The sequence below is a fragment of the Eutrigla gurnardus genome (assembly GCF_963514095.1).
Source record: "Eutrigla gurnardus genome assembly, chromosome: 1".
Lineage (NCBI taxonomy): Eukaryota > Metazoa > Chordata > Actinopteri > Perciformes > Triglidae > Eutrigla > Eutrigla gurnardus.
The window spans coordinates 6,445,092-6,463,349 of record NC_139915.1 but is presented as its reverse complement, the minus strand read 5'-3'; the positions used below and the strand labels follow the sequence as shown (position 1 = coordinate 6,463,349).

At 43.0% G+C, this 18,258-nt stretch overlaps 1 protein-coding gene across 1 annotated transcript; it reads left to right on the top strand.

The window, feature by feature from the left end:
• The first annotated feature begins 1,082 nt into the window (after positions 1-1,082).
• LOC311017990 (semaphorin-7A) lies at positions 1,083-17,997 on the top strand. Its single transcript, XM_084016704.1, has 14 exons — positions 1,083-1,293; positions 3,397-3,524; positions 3,652-3,711; positions 3,795-3,893; positions 4,105-4,213; positions 5,024-5,128; positions 5,258-5,397; positions 5,586-5,764; positions 8,908-9,010; positions 9,594-9,789; positions 11,545-11,660; positions 11,851-11,996; positions 13,840-13,916; positions 15,664-17,997. Exons 1-14 carry the CDS (start codon positions 1,161-1,163, stop codon positions 15,990-15,992), a joined length of 1,920 nt encoding a protein of 639 aa, XP_083872830.1. The 5' UTR covers positions 1,083-1,160; the 3' UTR covers positions 15,993-17,997.
• The last annotated feature ends 261 nt before the right edge of the window (positions 17,998-18,258 follow it).

Here is an 18,258-nt window from a genome sequence, read left to right as displayed (position 1 = left end):
AGTAAATGTCATGATCAACAATTCTCAAAGTCCATCTCTCTGTCCCTCCTCTCCAGCCATATTTCCTGTTTAACAGGCAGCTTCATTTCTATTCTCCATCCATCCACCAGAGGCCCTCTGTTCTCCATCACCTGACCGCCCCACTCATCTACACACCTGTTCCCACTGACATCATCTGCTCTGCGGGCTCCCGGCCCTCCCTGCCCATCTTCTCAACATCTCTCCCATCCGCTCTTCCTGAACCTGAGCCCCAGAACAATACCTGCACCTGAAAGAAATTCAGTCTTCTTTAAATTCAGCCTTTCTATCTACAGCAACAATTCCCTTCTGACTGTCTGACTTCCTTCAGGTTACATCTAATGTAAGTTCAAACCAAACCAAACGTTGAAGTCCAAGCTTTTTTGCTGCTTCACACAACAGAGTAATGCAATAAACAGTGTGGTACCTTGGTTTTGAATCCCATCTGTAGCTGTTACTAGACTCTCGGTCTCCAAAGACTTAAAAGTTGAGTAGGTGATTCTATTCAGAAACATTTTCTGTTATGTTACTTGAAATCCTTTTTACAGATAGCAATCAATACATGAATTGCTCTGACATAAAAAACTTTTTTTTTAAATGACCAGGTGTGAAACCTCTGATGACATTCCTATGATTTCAAGTGTTTTATGGTCCATATTAAATCTTTAACGTTAATGTTTCTGTGTAAATATAATATACCACACTCTGTTTACGTTTTTTCCCCTCCGGCTAACACCTGGTATAACCACGTTTCACGTCAACGCTATGAAATGTACCCTGCACGGTAATTCGGTAATTCTTTCAGGAAAAGTACGGATCGATGCTGATTTACGGAAAGTGGCCATGAAGAGCTAAAAATAAAAGTCCAGCGGGGCAGCGGGACAGCCCCCTCGGAGACTTAACGGACAGCGCAGTGCGGACTTTTTCTAGAAAGCTCTCGAACATCTTTTAAACTGAGCGTTGTCGATCTAAAATAAAGACAGATTCAGCAACTGGATAGCTTATTTCTCGCATACACTGGTCAGGTGCAGCCAGGAAGTGTGCGCATTATTGTGTGTCATCATCAGCGGCAGTGCACGCCCACCAAGCGTGCAATACTAGGACGCGGCGACCCCTGGACAAGTTCAGAAGAAACGTCTCAGATGAGACACGCAGCTCATCTCCGGTCCAGAATGGTCCTCTCATTTTTAACCGCTTATGCGTTGTTTTGCTGCCTCGGCGGGCTGCTGGCGGCGAACAAGACGCATCTACCGAGGATGACATTCACAGACAAAGGTAATGTGTTGCATTTCTCCTCGTAACTTTAAAACACCAAGTCGTTCTGACATGGCAGCGATGCTCTTTGGCAGGTCGACAGGGTCACTCACATTGAAGTTATTCATAAATCAGATGTATGACCTACAGAATTAGAAACAATAGAAACATTAAATTGAATAATGTCGTAAACTGATTGAATATTAAAGTAATATCAAAACTTACACAGTATTTTAAAAGTTAATGGAGAATTAACAGTGTACTGAAGGCTTCAGGGATTGAAGTTTGTCGACGGTTTAAATAAACTGATGATGGCTGAATTCCATTTAGCTCAGTCGGGCCTGACGTCATGTACATGTGGGCGACAATAACCTCTCATTGCACAGGTTTAATCTATCAACAAACACATCTTGTGTGCTTAAAATAATAATAATAATACTAATAATAATAAAAACCAGCAATTACAGCGTGCTTTATAAGGCAGGCGTAAAGAGAACTTAGGATAGAGTACAAAACGCACACATTTACACAGATATTTACAAATAAATATAAATAAATCTGAAAGTGGTCAAAGTACAGGTAGCCTTCAGATTGCTGCATAACGCGACACTTCCCGTACATTCTTTAAGTGCTGCAGGAAACTGCCTAATCGTCTACTTTCCAGAGGAGATGCATCTCTAATGACTGGAACGCTTGAATACAGCAAAGGCATCGTTAAAGTTAAAGAGAACCACCTGTGTTCTTTTTCTATACGCCGAATCAAAATGTCTGAAAAAGACCTGTCCACCTTTTATGTTGCTTGCAAAGCATTGTGGCTTTGACACTGATCCTGAAAGACAACATACATATTCCCATGCTCCCAAGTAGACTGACTCTGCAGATTGGGCTGATTAACACAACTCAACCTGACAACCGTTGCAAATGATCTCCCTTATGTGCCTCTTAAAACGCTTTCATTTGCACAATAAAGGAGTCTCATGTGTCGATAAGGACATGAGGGTTGTTGTGGGGAGCTTGGAGCACCAATAAGAATGCACCAACCTTTTAAATGATGGGTGATTTAATGCGATGTATAAATTAAACTGTGGTTGCTCAGTGAGTCATCTGCTGGCAGCCAGCCAGCAACAGCAGATCGCATCATTTGGCTAGCTCATTTGGGTAAAGGCAAAACGGTCACAAACAATACTGCTGGAAAAACAGAGCTCTTTTTTATGTGCTTTTTTTCAGGCGAAACATAAAAAAGAGCTGACTAACCAGTTTTTGTTTGCGACACAAAGCAAGCAAAGCAGTTTGTGCAGCGACTAGACGAAGGCTCTCCGGCTATGTATAGGACAGTTTGTTTTAGGGGAGATGGAGCAAGAAACTTGAACAGACCATATCAATACAGGAACACGTCTCGTTAAGAGGAACTTTCATGACAATTTTACTTTTGACCTTCAAGCATGACTCTTTACTTCTGCTTTTTTTTTTTCCTGTTTAGACTACATGCATAGTGAATATATATGTCTGACTGCTGCTCAGATTCTTTTAAATACAGGATTAAAGGCGAGATTTTCAGACAGCGTTTCAAACCCTGGCTCCATTCTCACCTCCACATGGCCAACCCGTCACAGCATGATGGATGTAAAGTTAAATGATCATGGAGGACATGATTATCTACACCACGTTTGACAGTCCATGCAATAGTTGTTGACATTTCACTTAAAACAACAAATGTCAACCTCACGGTGGCGCTAGAGGGGAAGTCAGATGATCACCAAAGTCATGATGACGTCCGTACCAATCATGGAAATCCATTCAGCCGTTCTCGAGACATTTCGCTAAAGAAGGAAAAAGTCAACCCCGTGGTAGCGCTGGAGGGAAAGATGGGGAACCTCCTCTGGGGGACATGAATGTGTGCAAAATTCAATGGCCGTGGAGATAATTCAGTCTGGACTGAACTGGTGGCCGATATCGCCATCCATGCTGTATGAATCTTCTTCCATCTATGTATCTGCTTTTAACTGTTTCACTGACTCTTTTTTTCTATTCTAGAGCCTCGGAGCTAGATCAGCTAAAAACTACACTCTTACTATGTACTGTGAAGTTGTGTCAGTGTTAATCCTGCATCCTATTTCATTGTAGAGACTGCAGTGAAAAGGTTACCTATACGGGGACACGATGCACCGGTAGAGATTATTCTGAAAGGAGAGCCAGACACCGTCATAGCTGCTGGAAAAAAACACCTGACTTCATTCAACTTTAATCAGGAGGTAGTGAACGTGTTTAATGACATGAGTGAGGCCTGAAGCAAACATCAAGAGTCCACACTCAAAAAACAAGATGCTACTACTTTATAGGGACGTGGAGATAATGAGAGTGATGTCTTTCTCCTCACAGACTCCCGAGGAAATAAGCATATTGTGGAGAAAATGCCGTGGATCTCAACAAAGTGTGAAAGTGGGTAAAACAACACAAGGTCAAAGCAAACAGCAGAGTTGGTCAAATCGGATTGAAATCTCACAATCATTCTTGTCATTTAGGATTGCAGTTATAACATCACTGTGGTCTACAAGAGGAAAAAGGCCGACCTGGTGTTTCTGTGTGGAACAGATGACCATCACACAGAGTGCTGTGACGTGGTATGTCACTGCAGAGAATGTGCTGGAAGCAAAATGTCATCGTCATCTGTCCATTTGCGTCACTGCTCTTTGTGACTACAGCAACACCTTCTGTTGTGAATTTGAGACAATGCCGTTGCAAGAACAAAAAGTTATTTCCAGATGCATCACATTCGTGCTACCAGATGGAGAATAGCGAGGGCAGTTTGAGATCTTCTGTGTTTTCTTGTAGGATCTATCAGAGAAACAACCCAGGTGCATTCTCTCGAAAAACATCGGGAACATAACTGCAAGCATACAGGACTTTGTCGTACGGGAAGGTGAACCGTCTGTCCTTGCGGGTGAGTTTCTGTTCATTTTTTAAACAGCTGTTGAATCTGCTTTCTGTTCTCTTTTCAGCACAACGAACCTGCTTTAATCAGGAATCAGCCTCCTTCATTACTACCATCGCTCATAAAGATATTGCACTAGTGCTTCCTGTTCGTACCTACTAGTAGTGGGACAATATATTGAAATATCGATATATCGTGATACGTTATCGATACACTGGCACCAAATATACGTTTTTATTCAAATATGCAGGCGCTATTTACTGATTTCATGCATTAAGCCTGTATCATTTTCCCTTACCAGAGTCACTACTTCATGACTCCTCTTGGCCTTTTGCCAGTTCATGGCTATATAAGAATGAGGCACACGTAGACATGTTCAGTCAGTGTGTGTTAAAGAGGGATTAAGCTGAGACTCTTAATTTCACAAATTCTGTGAAACTGACACCACAATGCAGTGAATAAACACAGTCTATGATTAAGTCCTGCCTTTGCTTTTTCACAGTTTTTTTCTCCTTCAGATACACAGATATCCTGATGCATATCGTAGATGATTTCTTGCAATATATCGCGTATCGCAGAATCGTGATATCATCGTCATCGTGCGCAAAATATCGTGATATTATTTAAATTTGAGTTAGTCTGTGATTCCCACTCCTAGTACCTACTATTAACTTCAGACTGCAGTTTCTCCAACAAGCATAGCAGCCAGGACAGACACAGAAACTGGCGTCTCTATGAAAGGTGAACTGATACCAACCAAAAGCAGCAGTGCTGCTGCGATACCGTAAACTTTTTTAACGACGTGCTCTGTCTTTGCAGAATCACAAGATAGCGAACTATACATGACATACTCCGGATCTCAAGACAACGTTGGCATCCACAAGTTTGGGAGAAACCGAGTTGTACCGGCACAACATTATAAAGGTATTTGCAGGGAGACAGACTTGTTTTGTCCAAGGACTTAGAATAAGTCTCATTAGTCAAATTATGTTCACTTAAACACACATTCTCAGGCTGAAGGGACAAATACTGATTTTGTTTTTTGGCCTTCAGAGCAACATTATGTGGGTTTGGTACTCAGCACATGGAAGGAACCCATGCAGAGCAAAGCATACGCCTTCTATAAGGAGAAAAACAGCAAAACAGGCTTGAACAGTGAGATGTGGCTCCCTTTTGTGACCCGGGTTTGCATGGTAGGACCTGCGTCATAAAGAAATTAGGATTGCATTTTTCATTCTAATGTTTTTTAAGCTAGATTTTATGAGTACAACCACATTTTAAGCATAAGTTATGTGCACAAAGTAGCTGTTGCACACAGAAATTGTAACCACATCCATGACACGAGGGAGGTGTTGATCCTTTGGTTGTGCATCGTTGGCAGAACGATCTCGGTGGTCCCAAGAACAACTTGCAGTACAGCTGGACGTCCCAGTTGAGTGCCAGGCTCTTCTGTGGAGACACTGAGAGCAGACAGTATTTCTCTGAGCTGGTGGATGTGGCTGCTGTACATGCAGACCGGTGGCAGGATACCACCATTTATGCACTCTTCAGGAATGAATGGTAAGACTCCAAAATCATGTGTTAAAGAAAGGGCGGAATGTTTTACAAATATTTTTTAAAAATCACTATACTATTTAATAAATCAATCAAACATTAAATACAATATAATATAATACAAGATGGCAGGATTTTATCGCGGATGAAAAGCATTCAAAATAAATTGTTCTTGGTGAATTTCCATCATCTGGATCATCATAAATATCGTCACAAGTGACTTAAAAAAGCTGTCTAGCTCGCTATCATGGTAAAGAAGTGAGAAATAGAGCCTCATTTTAAAAACAGTACAGTATACAAAAATATGTTTTTGTGTATGTATTTATCCTTTATTTATCTGCAAAGACCTTATGATTTATGATCATATTCAGTATAATTCCATCCATCCATCCATCCATCCATCCATCCATCCATCCATCCATCCATCCATTTTCTTCCGCTTATCCGGGACCGGGTCGCAGGGGCAGCTGCCTGAGCAGGGACGCCCAGACTTCCCTCTCCCCAGACACTTCCCCTAGCTCCTCCGGGAGGACCCCAAGGCGTTGACATAGTCCCTCCAGTGTGTCCTGGGTCTTCCTTGGGGTCTCCTCCCGGTGGGGGGCATGCCTGGAACACCTCCCGAGGGAGGCGTCCAGGGGGCATCCAAACAGATGCCCGAGCTAGCTCAACTGGCTCCTCTCGATGTGGAGGAGCAGTGCCTCTACTCCGAGCTCTACCCGTGTGACGGAGCTCCTGACCCTATCTCTAAGGGAGCGCCCCGCCACCCTGCGGAGGAAGCTCATTTCGGCCGCTTGTATCTGGGATCTTATTCTTTCGGTCACAACCCAAAGTTCATGACCATAGGTGAGGGTAGGAACGTAGATTGAGTCCAGAGGCACTGTCCCCGACTGCCACGCGATGTTGCAGAGACGTGTCAACCAAGACAGCCCCACAACTGAACCGACACCTTACCGTGGTGGAGGGGTTTGAGCACCTGAATGATCCTAGGAGCTATGTTGTCCGGGGCTTAATGCCCCTGGTAGGGTCTCCCAAGGCAAACAGGTCCTAGGTGACAGGTCAGACTAAGAGCGGTTCCAAAGCCCCCTATGAAGAAGAAACATACAAGGATGTTTACGTCGCCCGGAATGGCGTCACCAGGGCCCCACCCTGGAGCCAGGCCCAGGGTTGGGGCTCGCAGGCTGAGCTGGCGCAGCCCGAAGGAGCGACGTGGGCCCGCCCTCCTGTAGGCCCACCACGGCGACACTAGCCATGGGGACATGGAATGTCACCTCACTGGGGGGGGAAAGAGCCTGAGCTAGTGCGGGAGGTAGAGCGCTACCGGCTACAGGTAGTCGGGCTCACCTCCACGCACAGTCTGGGCTCTGGAACCCAACTCTTTGAGAGAGGCTGGACTCTCTTCTACTCTGGAGTTGCCCGCGGTGAAAGGCGCCGAGCTGGTGTGGGCTTGCTTATAGCCCCCCAGCTCAGCCGCCATGTGTTGGAGTTTACCCCAGTGAACGAGAGGGTCGTTTCCCTGCGCCTTCCGGTCGGGGATAGGTCTCTCACTGTTGTTTTGGCCTACGGGCCAAACGGCAGTGCAGAGTACCGGCCTTCTTGGAGTCCTTGGGAGGGGTACTGAAGAGTGCTCCAACCGGGGACTCCATTGTTCTACTGGGGGACTTCAACGCTCACGTGGGTAACGACAGTGTTACCTGGAGGGGCGTGATTGGGAGGAACGGCCTCCCCGATCTGAACCCGAGTGGGGTTCTGTTATTGGACTTCTGTGCTAGTCACGGTTTGTCCATAACGAACACCATGTTCAAGCATAAGGGTGTCCATCAGTGCATGTGGCACCAGGACACCCTAGGCCGGAGGTCAATGATCGACTTCGTGGTTGTGTCATCTGACCTCCGGCCGTATGTTTTGGACACTCGGGTGAAGAGAGGGGCTGAGCTGTCAACTGATCACCACCTGGTGGTGAGTTGGATCCGCTGGCAGGGGAGGAAGCTAGACAGACTTGGCAGACCTAAACGTGTTGTGAGGCTCTGCTGGGAACGTCTGGTGGAACCCTCTGTCAGGGAGGTCTTCAACTCCCACCTCCGGGAGAGCTTTGACCAGATCCCGAGGGAGGCTAGGGACATTGAGTCCGAATGGACCTTGTTCTCCGCTTCCATTGTGGACGCGGCTGTTCGAAGCTGTGGCCGTAAGGGTCTCCGGTGCCTGTTGTGGTGGCAATCCTCGAACCCGGTGGTGGACACCGGAAGTAAGGGATGCTGTCAAGCTGAAGAAAGAGTCCTACCGAACCTGGTTGGCTCGGGGGACTCCTGAGGCAGCTGACAGGTACCGGCAGGCCAAGCGTGCTGCAGCGCGGGTGGTCGCTGAAGCAAAGGTTCGGGTCTGGGAAGAGTTCGGGGAGGCCATGGAGGAGGACTATCGGTCGGCCTCGAGGAAATTCTGGCAAACCATCCGGCGCCTTAGGAAGGGGAAGCAGCCCTCCACCAACACTGTTTACGGTGGAGGTGGGGAGCTGTTGACTTCGACTGGGGATATCGTCGGGCGGTGGAAGGAATACTTCGAGGATCTCACGTCAATATAATTCATGTTCATTAAATAAAGTTGTATCTGTGATGCTTTAAAAAATATTAGTTTTTTAACAAAATGAAAGTGATACCAGTTTGTTCAGGTGATATTTAAAAAAGTTCTAAGCATATTTTGATGATCATCGGGATAATCATGACACATGATTCATATTGTATTAGCCTCTAATGTGCTTTTCTAAAAAAAATTAAAAATAAAAATAATCCAGGTTCTCCTTTTCTCTTTCCAGCACCATAGAAATATAAACAGCTAAAATGATGTGAGGTGAAAACCATGATGACTGCTGATCTTGTGTCTAGGAAAAACAGCTGAGTCACATGTCATGTGCGCCAATAAGACCAAAGTAAACAACCACAAACCACCGTGGGATGCGAATTAAGACTCCAAATATAGTTGTTTTTTGTCGGGTGATAAAATGCGTGAACTGTTGCTGATCATTTCGAGGTCTGTCGAAAACAGACAACGCCTTGTTTGTACTCTTGTCTTTTTGGGATCGGCTGTTTTTCAACAGTTTCTTGTTGCTCCAGATGTCTCTACAGTGTATACCAGCTGACCTCTGTGTGTCTCTGCAGGGGTATGAGTGCTGTGTGTGTCTACACGATACAAGACATTGAACGTATCTTCACAACCTCTCCGTTTAAAGGCACGGAGCAACAAAAGGGGCGATCTAGAGGGGTATGTGTCATTTGTCATGATGTTATCTGAGGTGCAAAATAACAACTCCAACAACAAAGTGGTGATTCCTGGCTGCTATCTGCTAACATGTGCTTGAATATTAGTTAAAGGAGCAGGAGTAATTAATTCCAAGTCCTTTTATTGATAAATCTTGAAACACCACATGTCATTTTTTCAAATTTGAACAGTGTTGTTAAATAGAATAAATAAATATAAAAGCTTTACACCACAGCAATGCACGCTGTTACGCCAACCATGCCGTTGTCAAGCTAAATATGATGCATGTAGCCATCAAATGCATATTTAAGAAGACATTGAGGGGGTTCTTCCTTCTAAAAGTCAGCTGCAAACATTCAAAGGCAGCTTTTCTGCTAACAATAGCTTAATTCATTAGCTTGCTAAAAATACTCCAGCTGACAAAAGCGATTCTCGCAGGCTGGAAATGAGAAGCCTGCTTGTGTCTTCATCTGTCTGTGGTCAAGGAACCATTGTTTCACGGTGTCATTATTATTGTGAAGCTTGACAGGCATGATCACAGTAAGTGAACCATCACAGCACGAACCCCGTTTGTTTTTTTCTCTAGTGTGTTGAAGACAGCACAAAGATTCCTTCAGACGTCCTGATGATGATCAAGAAGAATTCGGAGATGGAGCAGTGGGTCAAGCCTGTGAACAACCCTCGCCCGCTTCTCATTAATCACCACATCTACACTCACATCTACGTCGACCACTCCCACAACAACTGGGATAATCACCCCGCCGTCCTGTTCCTGTCTCTAAGTGGGTAACATCAAAATGTGTGTTTGTGTATGTTTGAGGGTCATTACAGACAGATTTCTGTACAAATTGGCAAGAGATGTTTGTTTTAACATAGCTGAGATAAACCTGGTGCTGTAGCTCTAAACACTAGTATCAAGCTCAGCCAGCTCCTATCCAGCTAAGACTGAACAGGACTAAGTTGTAGAGAGCAAAGGACTGATCCCCTTAGACTAAGACCTAAGACTGCATCGGGCCTGGCTTCTTAAAGTCCAGCGGAAGCGGCATCTGAAAAGTATCTGGCTTCTGAGTGAAGCGGTATTGAGACATAGCGATGAAAAGAATTTGATTTGATGTTTGGAAAGATGAGCTCAGGATCTTCTCCAGCTCTGTGCCGCTAGATGTTGCAGCTTGATTGATGGATGGATGTCATGATGTCATTGGTTGAAACTGGTTGACACTAGAAGCATTCATCTTACTTTGTTTTCTGGGAAGAAAAAAAACATTGGATTTTGAGCTAAAAATACAAATAACTTAATGTCTTGTCATTTCTTTGGCATAAATAGGTGCATTATGACTGGGGATCTGATCTAAAAGGGTTATTTTTCTTTAACAGCCATGTTCAGAGCGGAAAGAGAAGGGGCTTCTGATAAATCCTCAGCAGAGTTTTGGTGTGGTTTTGGTTTGAGTTTTTTGGGGTCATTTTCCAAACCAGAAATACATCATGTGTAATATTCCATGTGATAGGGTAGGTTGTTTTATTTCCCCTCTTAGGACATGATGAGTCAAAGTACTGTTTTCGCACTTTGGCTCCATTACCCGCACCCACACATTTTTTAGAATAAAAAAATAGGAACTACTTTAGCCATTAAGAACATCTATAAAAAGTTTCAGAAGAGGAGAAAATCATTTTTGGACATAAGAGAGGGCATCCAAGCCTCAAGCCTCCTGTTTGACTGACATGCAAGCTAGTTGGCTAATCTACTAGGATAATGTAAGCGATGTTCATACTCCCAGGGCCTCAGTGCTAACTTTCTGTTAGCTTATTGGAAGTGAACTATTGCAACGGTCGTATTACACGACTGTACAAGTTACAGTATTAACACCCACTAGAGAACTGGATAGTTTTTCATGTCAAAGGGGAAGGGGAAGAGACATGACTTTTTTTTTATAAATGTGATGAATGATAGACAAACAACCTACAACAGAAAAAAAAATCTTAAAAACTTTACCTATGCACTAGGGTTGTCACGATGAATTTGAAAGATACCAAAACCCAGGTAAATACCATTTTCATTACCAGGGTGGGAATATTAATAAAAAACTAAGAGGCAGATTTTTTTTAAATTAAGATTAGAACAATACGAACAATATAAATAACACCTTTTTAAAAAGTTGTCTGACAGTGCAAAAAAAAGGGAAACACAATAACTTAACAGAGTGTTTATATAATTTATATTATATGTATTCAGCTACAGTCCGTTTATTTCCTGTGTTTGTTGGCACCATATTACCGTTGCTGATCTAATAGATTTGGTAGAGCAGGCTGCTACTTGTTCTGTTTTAGTAACATAGTTTAACAGGATTAACAGGATTGAACAGTAATATCTCAACACTCCTTTTCCTCACCCATTTTTTATCAAGACATTTGATAGACTTTGCTGGAAGAGTAATAATGAGGTCATGCATCATTGAGAAATGGGAGTGTGTGGTGGGGTCTGTTTATACAAGTTTAAACTTTTAGTCATCTTCCTTTGGGCCTCCTGTGTCTCTTAACAGATAACGGGGGGATTCACAAAGTAATGCACAATGAAAGTACCACCTTCGTCATCGCTGAGTATCAACCTTTCAACCAAAGAACCCACGTTGCCAGCATGGTCCTTAACCCCATCTCTGTGAGTAACACCGCCTACACAACTATTCTCCCTCCCAAGACACAAGGGTGGATGGTAAAGAAGTGTTTTACTCATACCAATCATTGTTTTAGTGAGTTATGCTAGAACTTCTTTAAAAAGTGAGAGCAACTTTTAATCAAGTTGGATCAAGTCTCGATTTTTATAAAAAGAGAATTGCATATTATTGCAGAGGAAGCTGTACGTGAGCTCCAGAGATGAACTGGTCCAAGTAGACATGGTAAACTGTGCCCATTATGGAGACAGCTGTGAGCTCTGCGTCTTGGCCAGAGATCCCTACTGCAGCTGGAATGGCACCCAATGCACTCGTGAGACACGGTAAGATCACCCTTCCCACATGGAGCTAGTCACTTATATTATCTAAATATCCAAACATACATTTTCATGTTGCATCAAGAGATAACAAGTCGTGGCCTTACCTTAAAGGTGCGCTGTGTTCACATTCACTGTTTCTCACCAAAGCTCATGGTGTTCGAGGCAGGCAGCAAGCTCCGGTTCTGAAAAGTGAAGCCAATGCTGAAGTGCCTTACACTTGCATTCTCTCTACTGGTCATCAGGGGGCGACTCCTCTGGTTGTAAAAAGAAGTCAGATTGCATGGAAGTCTATGAGAAAGTTCTTCTGATTATCTCAGAAGTGAGAACATCACTTTGTAAACATTGTAAACGTGAGTTTATGGACTCAATTGAATATGACGACAGCTAACATACAGAACTCCAGCCTTCCAAAGTCCACAAACCGATGGGTGAGGTTACCATGACATTTCAGAATGTCCATTGTTTCCATTAATGTTGCAAGCTTGCAATCTCCTTCACTGCATTTGTTGGCACTTACATCTATTTTTGATTGGCCTCACTTCCTCCAGCTGATAACAGTGAAAAAACTATTACCAAAATATCTCAGCCCTGATACTGACAGCTAGTTATCTCACTACAGTCCAATCTTTTCTTGTCCCTTGTAAACTACTACTTTCTAAATTCTGCACCCGAACCCGTTTAACACATGATTTTCATCAAAACAAATAATCCCTCCAGAGTTCCCCTCACACGCTACAAGAATAATAGTGAGTAAATAAAGTGAGGATTGCGATCCATGTCCGTGTGCAAAACGTTTCCACATGTTGTTGTTTTGTTAAAGTCAGGTGTTTTGGCACCTAAACAACAGTCACCTCACCCTGAAATATCCACTGTCACATGTTTTTATTTTGTTACGTACAGAACAGGAGCAGTTGGGGGGTGGGGAATAAGATTATTTCAAGGAACTATCTTATTTTTTTACCTGTTATAAGAGTAGCCTAGTTACTCATTATAACATTGCAACAACTTCCATCCATCCATCCATTTTCTATCGCTTATCCTGTATTTAGGGTCACGGGGGGGCTGGAGCCGATCCCAGCTGTCAGTGGGCGAAGGCAGGGTACCTGGAGGGCCGACATGTAGAGACAGACAACCATTCACACTCACATTCACACCTATGGGCAATATAGAGATTGCAACAACTTTTATGCAGGATGTGAAGCCACTTTGGCTGTTGTGAAAGAGTCTGATGAGGTATGATGATAAAGGGGTGTGACCAGTTTACAGCTATGATTAACTTTTATACATATAACATTCTCACTTAACTTAAACAGAGCTCTAGATAGCTTGAAATGGACTTAACCTGAAAACAGTGTTTTTCTCTGTAGGCAGGAAGAAAGTTGCTGCAATGACAAAAAGTCTCAAATTAGATTTCTCAGTATGTGGTGGTGGTCTGTAAACGTTTGTACTCCCACCTTTATACAGAAACACAACCACCATACAATTTCTACCCGGAAGTAACATGTGCAGCCACACTTCCTGTTCCTCATGTGGTTGATGACTGCAGCATGAACTCCGAGATCACCGTTTGATATAATGCATCATAAAAACGTGGTCTAAGGACTTTCCATCAGTGCATTCCATCGTGGGGGTACAAACCCAGAAAAGCGAACAAAGGTGTGCTTTCCACCCGTGACAAATGTGTTGCGTTATACTGACTAATTCTCTCTGGCTTGCTACACTTTAACCTCACCTCAGTGAGTCTGTGCCTTGCCTTATCTAGTCAGTTTAGTCCACAAGAATGTTCACTGGCAACAGTAAAAATAAAGTATGTTCCCAATACATACATATCTTTAATCTTTCACAGTGACACAACGCAGGACGTGATCAAAGGGGACCATAGCATCTGTGCCTCTCCGTCAAAGGTTCAGCTCCCTGGAAAAGGTATGACAATATTTATGAGTTGACTGCAGTCGTACAGACAATCCATACAGATTGTTCAAGATCAGTGGATTATGCACATTCAAATAGACAGCTGGGAAGTCTGACTTGCTTAATAAAGTATATAATATAGTTCTAAAAAAGAAGAAGTATCTGTGTTCTCAACTGATGGTAAATGAGTTCACAGAAAAGACAGATAAACAAATGTTGTGGTGATTTTACACGACTTCAGCTGAACCACATCTGAGCTGCAGCTTGACTGTCTGCCGAAAACATGTGATTCAAAGGAACGCAACACAGCACATGGTCACACACGTGACTTGTGTTATTCTATTTCTATTTTCTTACCATTTGTAGGTTTTTTTTAAACAAATTTCCAGTTCAGTATTTCAAAGTTGTTAATGAAAGGTCTATAAATGTATCACATTGGAAACTGATGTTTTATAACTCATCTGCGTGTACAGACACACAGGAGAACACTCATCCAAGTATGCTCCTGTAGGCATGATCATAATAGGCAAACACTGTGTGCAAATAAAAGTCCTTTAATCAAATAAACATGCAAAACACTTTGGAAACTCAAAGTAGACAGAGCTATATTTGATATTTGACTGCTGCCACGTTGGCAGTGGTGGATGTGTTGCTCTCTCCTCATCTCATTTGTCAAGGCTGCCTAACAAATATGACAGCTACATTTGGGACATTGTAAAAACGTGCACTTCTCCAAATGAATAGCTTAGTTCTTAACTAAACTATACTTATACTGGTGCAACCACCCAGACGGTCCCACCAGTCCCATTACATACTGTTATACCTCTCTGCAGCTTGTCTCGGAACCCCAGGAATCAAGTTGATTTCTGTAGATTTCTGTCGTTTTAAAAGCAGCAGCCCTCGACGTTACGGCCACTGCATCACATCGTTTTAACCAGGCAGATTAAATGTTTCCTGTCAGATTAAATGTTTCCTGTCTTTTTCCGGTCTTTTAACTCTTACCATTTTATCTTCCTGCGTGCTTCAGATTAGAATATAGGACACTTGCTAACAGAGAACGTGACCACTCTCTAGACTTGTCAGTTCACTGTCACAATGGATGTTGCCCTTGACATCTCATCTATACCACCATGTTGTACTGCAGTTTTAATTTTCCAAACAAGAACTTTGAGCTGTCCCGAAATAGGAAAAGCATATTAGCTGACTTCTTTTATTCTTCTTATCAAACTTTTTCCCCTTTTAAAAAAAATCACACCCACCCCTAAACTCTATTTTAGGTACGATCTCTTTCTCATATACATAAATCCCACAGAGACATCCTTCTATATTCCCATATGCTGATGATCCAGTTCTCTATTCTCCTGGTCCCTTCTTAGATTCTGGCATCTCCTCACCGGACAAATGAGTAGTAACTATTCCACCTCTGCTGTAACTCTTGATGAAATACATCTTCAAGTTGTTGCATCATACACATGTTGTTAAAGTACTTATACTATTTATATTATACTTTACCATAATCCAAGCCTGACCATCCTACACTAGCTATTCTTTTCTGCCATCAGTTATCTTCCTAAAACCATCTTAGGAAACCAACTGTCCTTGGCTTGGTGCCTTGTTCCTTGTGGCATCCCGGAAAAGTAGCAAGGTACATGACCAAGAGGCGTGCCATGCTCCTGTTTAAATAAGACCTGGTTAAGAAAACATCCGTGTTGAAGCTAAACACACCATGTGCTCTCTTTTGCCACTAATACACATGCAGATGAGGCCAAAGGGAGCGTCACACTTGAACCGCAATCCAAGTATTACCTTGGATGCCCGGTGTCATCCCATCACGCCCTGTATAGCTGGCGTCACCTTCAAAGCAACATATCCTGCAGCTTGAAGGAGCAGCAGTGCCTTCTTCTGATCGACAGCATGGGCCCCGAGCAGGAAGGAACGTACACATGCGTGTCAGAGGAGATGGGCTACAGCAGAGTCATGGCACAGTACCGCCTACAGCTGAAAAGCAGCGCGGCGGGCCGTTCATGGAGCCCGCCGGTCTGGATTTGTCTAATGGCTGTTCTCATTAAAGAGTTTTGTCCTAAGTAGATAACGTGATATGAAAAAAGGCATTTAACGACACTTCCTACATCTAAGTGTCTGTTGTCAGACGATAGCTATGGCCTCAACATTATCACTAAACTTAAGATCCATTAATTTATTTGGTCACAAATTTAATTTCAACTAACAAAGTAATGTTACTGTACTTACTGCATTTATGCATTCAAGTCAATATTAATGTCAAAACAATCTACGTTATTGATTATGACAATAGCTAAACATTTTGACTGTATATAATCAAGCCTAGCCTTCAAATGTATAAATAATGTGAGCTAGGAGGCGTTTAAAAGCTCAAATGTTCCTCAGCTAGCATATCTGAATCTAAAGGTGATTATCTCAGCTGCACACAAAACAGTTTTAACCAACAATGATGTCAATGAATATTTTGTTAGTATAATTTAAGTTAGATGTTTCGATTCCATTTTAAAACTAATCTCAATGCAAAACTACACACAGCTGAGTGGAGGTGCCTCTCGGGTATTATTACGGTAGTACAGTCACAGAGCAAAAGATGGTAGGGGAAAAAATACTACCTGCTTGCTAGTTTTAGACACCAGTAAACAGTAACATGCATGTTATTTAAAGGGATAGTTAGGAATTTTGGACAAAAGACCTATTTTCCAAGTGAGCCGGTGTGTTCGAGACGTCTGGAGACGTTTTCAAGAAAGTTAATTCAGTTCTTCTAGTTGCCGAGTTCACTTATGCTATGGCTAGCGCAAGTCAATGGTTCTTAGCTAGACAGGCATTAAAAACAGTCTTGCCCACTCCACAGTGCACCCGAGGCAAATCCATTGTAACGGCAGACTATCGATGCACATATGTGTTGATAGAATATTTGAAATAAAACCAACCTTGGCAGAGACCGAGATAGCCCCCGCTGGAGCTGAGAACCGGGACCGAACAAACAGAGACTGGTGGTGCCAGGAGGGAATCCCCCGCAACGCATCCGAGGGTTTACGGTTCTCCGGACGGAGCAGTGGTCTGGGTTCGTGGTGCGTAATTGTGGCTTCGCGTGGCCGTAGGCTGCCCGGTGTTTGAGTGAGCTCCGAGGGCTTTTCAGACAGTCTTGGGGGTATAAGTGCCGACAGTTGGGCCCGGTTCGATTGCCTACGGGCAGTATTTCGGGCGGCACGTCTTAGAGTTAGTAAAGTTCCGCTGCTGCTGAGAAACTAGTTCCTCAAAAAATGGATGATTCATGCGATGTGAGGTTAGTTTTGTTTCAAATATTATTCTATCAACACAGATATGTACATCGACAGTCTAGTGTTTTAATGGATTTGCCTCGGGTGCACTGTGGAGTGGGCAAGACTGTTTTTAATGCCTGTCTAGCTAAGAACCATTGACTTGCGCTAGCCATAGCATAAGCGAACTCGGCAACTAGAAGAACTGAATGAAATTTCTTGAAAACACACCGGCTCACTTGGAAAATAGGTCTTATGTCCAAAACTCTGAACTATCCCTTTAAGACCATGTAAAGCAATAGTAGAAGCGCAACTTGGGCAACTGGTTAAAAATCCAAATTGTGTTAACAGCGGTGAAACAACCCTCTTGCAAGGACACAGGAAACTGTGTTGCTAAGCCACCCGGAAACATGTTGAAACCAGACTCATGCAGGAGTCAGGAGTCTTGCTATATGATAGTATAATGATGCATCTTTTGAAATACCTTGCACGAGGAAGTCTGTCCCAAGGAGGGAACATTCTGGTGTAAATTATTTTCTTGCGTACTACCTCAGGCAGATGTGTTTGTCAAGACTTCTGTCGGCACTTTACTTTTTGTAATAAATAAATACATGATGCTTGATGAGAGTATGTGAAAATGCAATAATGCAGATGTTAGTTTGGGCATGTTTGTTAAATGATTGGTGATGTGTGATGTTGGATCTGTACATAATAGAGCATATCAAATAATTTATATTTGTGAGAAACATTATTTAAAGTGTCTTTCCGGCCACGCATCGCTCCCTTTTCATATAAAAGCAAATCTGTTCTCATCTGTCGTACTGTATTTGTTACATTCTACTTCTTCTTCGAACCTCATGAGGGGAAACAGCTGTAATGTGGCCACATGCAATTCATGCTTTATTGCACAAAGGAAACATGGCTTCCTCAAATGTGCACTGTCAAACAACGTTGAAATAAGAATTGCTGTTTTTGCAGTTTGCTTCAAAATCAAAAAGAAACAAAAGAAAAACTACTGGAACAACTTAGGCCCCTGTGCTCTCATTGGGAAAGAACCATCACTGTTGGGGAAA

Bases quoted from the DNA above. Each gene is read 5' to 3' on its own strand.
- LOC311017990 (XM_084016704.1), top strand. From the start codon at position 1,161: ATGAGACACGCAGCTCATCTCCGGTCCAGAATGGTCCTCTCATTTTTA. The intron at 3,525-3,651 runs GTAGTGAACGTG...TTCTCCTCACAG, and splicing joins CATTCAACTTTAATCAGGAG to ACTCCCGAGGAAATAAGCAT. The intron at 5,765-8,907 runs GTAAGACTCCAA...GTGTCTCTGCAG, and splicing joins GCACTCTTCAGGAATGAATG to GGGTATGAGTGCTGTGTGTG.